This window comes from Nuphar pumila, chromosome 15 (assembly GCF_984573655.1).
Source record: "Nuphar pumila chromosome 15, dmNupPumi1.hap1.1, whole genome shotgun sequence".
Classification (NCBI taxonomy): Eukaryota; Viridiplantae; Streptophyta; class Magnoliopsida; order Nymphaeales; family Nymphaeaceae; genus Nuphar; species Nuphar pumila.
In genome coordinates, this window is record NC_143263.1 from 85,067,830 (window position 1) to 85,076,335 (window position 8,506).

Sequence of the window (8,506 nt, forward strand, 5' to 3'; positions counted from 1 at the left end):
GCACCCTATGGTTTCTTGTAGGTGGGTGTATGTGCTTCCAAAGCACCATAGCTTAACACACACACACACACACACACACATATATATATATATATATATATATATATATATATGAAAGTATTTTTTTTGAAAGAAATATATATGAATGTATTAATGAAGGTAGAAAACTATTGAGGTGAAAATCATAGGGGGAGATGTATCAACTCAATCTAAGCATTGCCTGGCAGATTGGTCCAAAGAACTCACAGTTTTGTTCCTTCGAGCTTTCAGTCACCTACTTGATGGGATATTGCCAAAAAGGCTAAGGGACAGGCATGTGCTAAAGTTGCTTAAAAAGTTTTCCTTTCATTGCTTGGCCTCTCTTATCCAGCCTAATCTCAACCAACATCAGGGTTTCAACTCTTTACGCAGATCAGAACCAAGTCCTATTGTTCCCCAAAAGACTTCCTATATCATCCAATTAATATTAGATAGGAAGTTTCAACTTTCAACATACATCAAATCATATTTTCTTCTGAACGTTATAGTGCTACACTCAGTGGGGGAGACTGATATTATAAATGGAAGTACTTTAACAGACTAATGGAGCAGGGGTGGTAGGAACCAACTTCAGAGGGGACTTCCTGTCCACATTAATACCTGGGGCCTCACTCATGTCAAGTTCTTGAGGGTGGAGACCATCAGGGACCTCCCAATCAAAATGGTACAAAAGGTTCGCCAGGACATGCCCAACGGTGCACATGGCAAAGGTGATCCCGGGGCAGATCCGACGGCCAGCACCGAATGGAATGAGCTGCAGATGTTGCCCTCTGACGTCCATCTCGCTTGTTAGGAACCTCTCCGGCTTGAACTCCTCTGGGTCCTCCCAGCACTGTGGGTCCCTTCCGATGGCCCACGCGTTGATGATCGCCCTCGTTCCCGCAGGGATGAGGTGCCCCTGAACCACCGTGTCTTGGGTGAGCTCCCTGGGCACAAGCAGAGGCGCAGGAGGGTGCAGACGAAGGGTCTCCTTGATGACACATGTCAAGTACTTGAGGTCCTGGACGTCCTCGTCCCCAACCAAGGCCTTCCCTTTGGCCACCTGGCCTCTTATCTCTGCTTGGGCTTTCCTCATCGTTTGTGGATTCTTCACCAGCTCGGCCATCGTCCAATCGAGGGCTGCGGCATTAGTTCCGGTTCCCGCAACAAACATGTCCTGTTTGTCCATAACAAATTGAGAATACCAAGATAACGCAAAAAGATTAGAAATGTGGGCAGGGATGGTAGTAGGCCATGTCACAAAGGTACGGGAACAACCCAACACGTGACTCGTAGGTTCGAAAAATAAGAGACGATGACAATTTTTTTTTTTTACATTTTAATTAACAAAAAGATATTTTTTGATATTTTACTATACAAAAATATTGTTATTAAAATAATAATAAAAACTATATAAAAATAATAAAATAATGTTTATACATGCCAAAGTTTCTCTGTCATGGCGTATCCAACTGATGTCGCCCATGACACGACCTATAAATGGCGTATCATTGTGACATCAACAAAGGTAGTAGGGATGTAGGTCCTGGTTGTTGGTATAAGATTTAATTTGGATTTGGTAATGAAGTTATAGATCTAGTTGAGACGTGAGCATTTGTGAGACTGGATCCTCTGAAAATGAGCAAAATCTAGTGATTTTCAATTGAAAAAGATTAAATCCTGTTTGGATTAGACCAAAAACAGCATTTTTTTGCTTTTTTAATGCAAATAAAAACAAATCTTAATAAAAATCATAAGTCTCACATCTATGCTAATTGATAAAATAACCAACAAAACCTTTATTTTTTAACTTCTAAATTCTAACCAATTCTTTATGAATCCATTGTTAATGATAATAAAAAAAATACATATACCCTAAAAGCATAATTCAACTTTCATGTTGAAAAACACCAAATCAAACCTTAATTCATACAAACATGATAAATTATGTATTTATGCTAATTGATAAAGGAACCAAAACCCTTAACATTTTAACCAAAATCAAGCATTCATTGTTAATTATTCATGAATTTATGCATAATGGTAATTAAAAAATATATAAAAAAGACCCTAAAACCATAAGTAAACATTTATACAATTTTCAAAAAAACAAATCATAACCTTGAGTCCTAACAAACATCATTCATATATAGCCTAATTAACAAAAAAACTTTTTTAAAATTCTAACTAAAATCAAGCATGTGGAATCATGTTTAATATTGATTAAAAGACACAAAAATACCTAATTAAATTTTCATCTCATTTAAAAACCAAAATAGCATGCTGCCTTGTTAGGGAAGCCGCAACGACTAAATGCAAGGTGCAAGTGGCAAGCTTAAGGCCCTGACCTAGATTTTGGAAGAGAGAGAGAGACTATGAATGGTGCACATATGACGGAGGCTGTTGCTGATCGATGAAAGGTATACCATGGCTGTAGTGTAGGTCTGGTGGCATTTTTTTGTGTGTGTGAGAGAGAGAAAGAGAGAGAGAGAAAGGTTGGGGTCAAGGAGGAGGGGCACACATCGTGTGCTTTTGATTCGGGCTTGGGTTGTACCCACCTTGACCCGACCTCTATTGAAAATTTTGTGTTAGGTGGGCATGTGCCCACCCTAGCCCTAGCATAGCTATATATATATAGAGAGAGAGAAATTACAGTTGCACAACCCTTAGGTGCACACGTGTAGTGGAATGATGCCGGCTATCCATCATATGGACATCCAACACCCGAAAACAGTTCAAAAATGCTAAAAATGTGTTTTCGCAACGTTTTGAGCTTTAGCGGCAATTGTGGACCATAGCTAAAGGTCCAAGTTACGTTGAAACCTTAATTTTTGGTTGAAATTGTCGTTAATGCCCCTATGAGTAGCTCAACATTAAAAAAAAATAGCGGCAGTCAGGAATCACTGCTAAATCTTTTTTTTATGATTTTGATGTTATTTCAACGTTTTTTCAAGAAAAAATGTTGAGCATCCATCACATGCGTGATGGACTATGAACAAGGCTCCATTGGTAGCTGTGCTCCTATGGATTACTTGGCTACACATCATTATATATATATATATATAGATAGATAGATAGAGAGAGAGAGAGGTGCTTAATGTGAGAGAGGGAGTAGATAGGGAGAGAGGTGGGATTGGGGAGGGAAGAGAGAGAGAGGTAAGGTAAGGGTCAAAGAGGAGGGAAACACATCATGTGCCTTTGGGTCGGGCTTGGGTTGTACCCACCTTGACCCGACCTCTATTGCAAATTTCAGGGTAGGCATGTGCTCACCATAGCCCTAACATAACTATATATATATATATATATATATATATATATATATATATATATATATATATATATATATATATATATATATATATATATATATATATATATATATATATATAACTGCACAACCCTTAGGTACACTACAGTGGAATGATGATGGTCATCCATCAGATGGATGGACCACACATGATGCATTTTTGCACCGTTTTGAGCTTTAGAATTATGGACCACAGCTAAAGGTCAAACTTGTGTTGGGTCCTTTAGTGGTTATCAAAACTATCACTGACAATCGGGAGGGTGGTGTGTGTTATCCCCGAAACACAAATTGTGTGTCTTGTGTGTACGAAGGAATATCTTGGGACCTTCGATAATTCATATGTCAATGTTGTCCACGATGATTTTATAATAAAATAACATATAAAAAGGTGGGTATGCTTTTGACAGAAATGTCCTCCGATAAGATAGATATGCGTTTGATGAAAATGTCCTCCCGCTCCCCGTAAATAGATTTGCACGTTTCACCTTTGTTTTTAGTTTGTGTTACAACATATGGCTGCCTTCTCGTTCCTGCCTGATTCATAGTTTTTTCCCATACAGAAAGGAGGGTCTGAGGGTTCTCCCGGTGCGGGTTCCGTTGCGCAGTCACCGAGCGGGGGCCCAGGGGGGCCGCCCCTGGCAGGGGGCAGCGCCCCCAGGAAGATTTTTTTTGGGGATTATGTTTGAGACTCAGTTTCTTATGGATCAGACTCAACTTGTTTAGGTTTAGGGTTGTCGTCCTTGCCTTGTATAAATTCTTTCTTTTATTTCTCTCTTGCAATTGTTGAAAATAGCAATAAGATTTCTCTCTGAGCGACTGTGGTTGTTTTTATTCTCTCTTTGTTGAAAAGAGCAATTTACAGTAGAAATTAGATAAAAGAGTAACGATTTATAGTAAAAATCAATTCAAAGAGTAGTGATTTACAATATAAATCAGATAAGAGAGTAACAATTCACAGTAGAAATCAAATTAGAGAGTAACAATTTACAGTAAAAATTCGATTAAAGAGTAACAATTTATAGTAGAAATCAAATCAGAGAGTAGCGATTTACAGTAGAAATCAGATCAGAGAGTAGCGATTTACAGTAGAAATCATTTTAGAGAGTAGTGATTTACAGTAGAAATCTGATTTGTACTATAAATCGTTATTCTCTTATTTAATTTCTACTGTAAATCGTTACTCTCGAATCTGATTTCTATTATAAATCACTACTCTCTGATCTGACTTCTACTGTAAAACACTACTTTTTGATCTGATTTCTATTGTAAATCGCTACTCTTTGATTTGATTTCTACTGTAAATCGCTACTATCTGATTTGATTTCTATTGTAAATCGCTACTCTCTGACCTGATTTTTACTGTAAATCGCTACTTTCTGATTGCTATTGTAAATCGCTACTCTCTTATCTGATTTTTATTGTAAATCGCTACTCTCTTATTTGATTTCTACTATAAATCACTACTCTCTTATCTGATTTGTACTGTAAATCGCTATTCTCTAATTTGATTTCTACTGTAAATTGCTACACTCTAATCTGATTTCTACTGTAAATCGCTACTCTCTTATTTGATTTCTACTGTAAATCACTACTCTCTTATCTGATTTGTACTGTAAATCGCTATTCTCTAATATGATTTATACTGTAAATTGCTACACCCAAATCTGATTTCTACTGTAAATCGCTACTCTCTGATATGATTTCTACTGTAAATCGCTACTCTCTGATTTGATTTCTACTGTAAATCGATACGCTCTGATCTGATTTTTACTGTAAATCGCTACTCTCTAATTTGATTTTTACTGTAAATCACTACTCTTTGATTTTATTTTTACTGTAAATCGCTACTCTCTGATTTGATTTCTGCTATAAATCGCTACTCTCTGATTTGATTTCTACTGTAAATCGCTACTCTCTTATTTGATTTCTATTGTAAATCGTCACTCTACTCAGTTTGACATTGTCATCATTATCTCTATTGTAAATTGTTATTCTCTGTCTACTCAGTTCGATGTTTGCACCCTCGTATCATGATAAACAATAAACAGAATGCTGATTTTTCTGGTAGTTCAACTATTTCTCATGAATAGACAACGACAAAGGGTGCTTTGACGATAATAGACGACGACGATGGCAAAGGGTACTCTAGCGGCAGTAGAAGACGACAAAGAGTGCTCCGAGTACAACAGACGACAACAAAGGGTGCTTCGACGGCAGCAGACGACAACAAAGGGTGCGTGAGTCATCAATCAGAGCTTCTGTTACAGCAGATGGTGCATCGGCAAAGGGTGATCCAGAACGTTTAGGGCGACATATTGCAAGGAGCTTCTGTTAAAGCAGAAGAGTTTACTCCTTAGGGCGAAAATGAAGATGATTTTAACATTTTCTAGCATGAGGACATTTTTGTCCTTTACTCGAAACATCATTTTATGGCACTGATGGTGGGAAAGGGTACTTAAGTCTTTTCAAACGCACCAAACTCTGAAGCTAAGTGATGTTGGCACACACGGGAAAATGAGTCCCATGTGCTTATATACGTGGCGCTCATTCAGACCTGAGAACACGCACCTGCGTGTTTTGGGGGGGAACATATAACCTGCTTCGCTGACAACCCTAGGCGACACCCGATATTAACAAAAATTTTAGCGACAGTCAAGAACTGCGCTAAATCTTTTTTTTATGATTTTGACATTGTTTCTTTCGAGAAAAAAGCGTTGAGTTTCCATCACATGCACCATGGACGCTCAACAAGGCTCCACTGGTAGTTGTGCTCCTGTGGAATGCATAGCTACACATCTCTCTCTCTCTCTTTCTCTCTCTCTCTATATATATATATATAGATATATATATATATATAGATAGATAGATAGAGAGAGAGATTAGGTGCTTAATGGGTTCTCCTACAGTTTTGATATTTTTTCACATTTTCAACCCCATAAATGTGTTGGGAATGGTCGATTTACAAGGAATCGACACCTAGATCATGTGTTTTTGATGAAAAATTGATATTTGGGTCCTTGAAAATTTATAAAGATTTTGGATCGTTGATTTTTTTATCCTTATAAAAACCCGCTCATGTGTCTGAATTCCCTATAAAACCAAGTAGATATATCACATCTGTATGATTAGAATTTAAAAATATAACGACAAAACCTAAAAACGCTATTAAGCACATATCATTAAGCACCTCCGCTCTATTCTCTCTCTTACTATATATATATATATATATATATATATATATATATATATATATATATATATATGACTAATGCTATGATTCTCTGGGACCACCTACTCTCACCTACTGGAAATCATAGTTACATGTTGCATCTTTTTAATTACACGTTAGACGTGATAGATGTATTCAACATAGATTATTTTAATAGGAATCATATTTAGGATTATGTTTTTTTTTACATAAAATATTATTTTTTAAGTCATAAAATTTTTGTACATTATGAGCCTTGGATTTTGAAGATCTTAATAAACCTAAGATCGCATGATCCAAAACTTATTTTCCACTAAATAATAATTTTAAATCATATTTATAACGTCTTATCAATAAAAAAGCTCAGAAATTTAGAAAAAATGAAGCTTAGGTGGGAGTAGGTACTTAGGGAGCACGATATATATATATATATATATATATATATATATATATATATATATATATATATATATATATATATATATATATATATATATATAGAGAGAGAGAGAGAGAGAGAGAGAGAGAGAGAGAGAGAGAGAGAGAGATTTGTATGGTACTTACCATGATGAGTCCCTTGAGGTGGTCTTTAGTGAAGGGCTCATCAAGCGCCTCATCCTTCTGCACCTCTAATAGCACATCAACCAAGTCTTTGCAATCCACCCGATCATCATCACCCCTCTTGCCAACCACATGCTCTTCAATCACTTCATTTAGAAACCCATCAATCCTTTCAAATATCTTCTTAAACCTGGCTTCTAGCCCACTCAACACATCAATCCACCCAAGAGATGGGAAGAAATCCTCCACACAGAAGCTGGACAGCAATAGTGAGAACTCCAGCATCATGTCATGAAACTTACTCTTCCCACCACGGTCTGTTAATCTCTTACCAAAGGCAGCCCTACATATCATACTCTCTGTGAGATAGAAAAACGTATCACTCAAGTCCACAGCACAACCTTGAGAGCAAGAGTGAGAGATGGAGTCAAGCACAAGAGCCATTTCCTCCTCTCTCACCAATCTGAAAGACTGAACCTTCTTGGCACTCAAGAGTTGGAGTGTGCAGATCTTCTTTACCTGCCTCCAGTATGACCCATATGGGGAGAAGGCCACATCTTTGCTTCCATAGAGGAGTCTATCAGGGGCAACAAAAGATGGCCTGCTAGCGAACACGCGATCATGGTTCTTCATTATCTCTTCTGCCATCTTTGCAGAGGAGGCAACAAGGGTGGGGATGCTTCCATAGTGCAAGAGCATGAGGGGGCCATATTTTTGAGAGAGGGCGCTTAATGAGCGATGTGGAAGATTGCCCAGCTGGTGCAAATTCCCTACCAAAGGAAGCTTTGGTGGTGAAGGCAGTTGAAGGAAATCTTGATCTCTGTGTGCTCTTTTACGTGGTAACTTGGTGAGAAGAAACTTGGTAAGGATGAAAAGAGAGATGAGTGCTATCAGGATGGTTGTAAGAGAGAGCGCTTCTCCATATTGCTCAAATTTGGCCATCGTTTCTTTTCCGTTTGAGGATTCCAGGAGAGAGAGAGAGAGAGAGGCTCCTTTGATGACAACTTGTGCACGCTGTGATGTAATAAATTATTGATGTCCAATGTCAATAGGGCCGCTCGTTGAGATAAGGCTTTGGCAAGGATGTCTGTGGATGACAGAATAGGAAACGTGGAAGAGAAATCAACCGCAGAAAATGCCTAAGAAACCAGGGTTTCTAAGCTCATGATAGAGAAAGAGCAGAAAGAGAGTTCTAGTTTTCCAATGCCTCAAATTTGTCAGACGGCTAAGATGCCACCCACAGGCAAGAGGTCTGAATTTTAGTCTTCTATTCTTGGGTACCGATTTTGAGGATGGAAAAAAAAAAAAGAGTCAAGGATAAGGAGAAATTAATTTCTCAGGAATTTGACACCGGATGACTGAGAAAAGGTACAAATACTCAAGATTATCTCCGAAAAGAACCGTATATGTCT

General features: G+C 37.8%; 1 protein-coding gene across 1 annotated transcript; it reads right to left on the minus strand.

Annotated features, from left to right (window-relative positions):
- Nucleotides 1–428: 428 nt before the first annotated feature.
- LOC149815836 (cytochrome P450 71A1-like) lies at nucleotides 429–8,131 on the minus strand. The gene is made up of 2 exons (XM_089990682.1): nucleotides 7,098–8,131; nucleotides 429–1,195 (listed from the first exon to the last, which is right to left on the minus strand). Exons 1-2 carry the CDS (start codon nucleotides 8,034–8,036, stop codon nucleotides 572–574), a joined length of 1,563 nt encoding a protein of 520 aa, XP_089846808.1. The 5' UTR covers nucleotides 8,037–8,131; the 3' UTR covers nucleotides 429–571.
- Nucleotides 8,132–8,506: the final 375 nt, after the last annotated feature.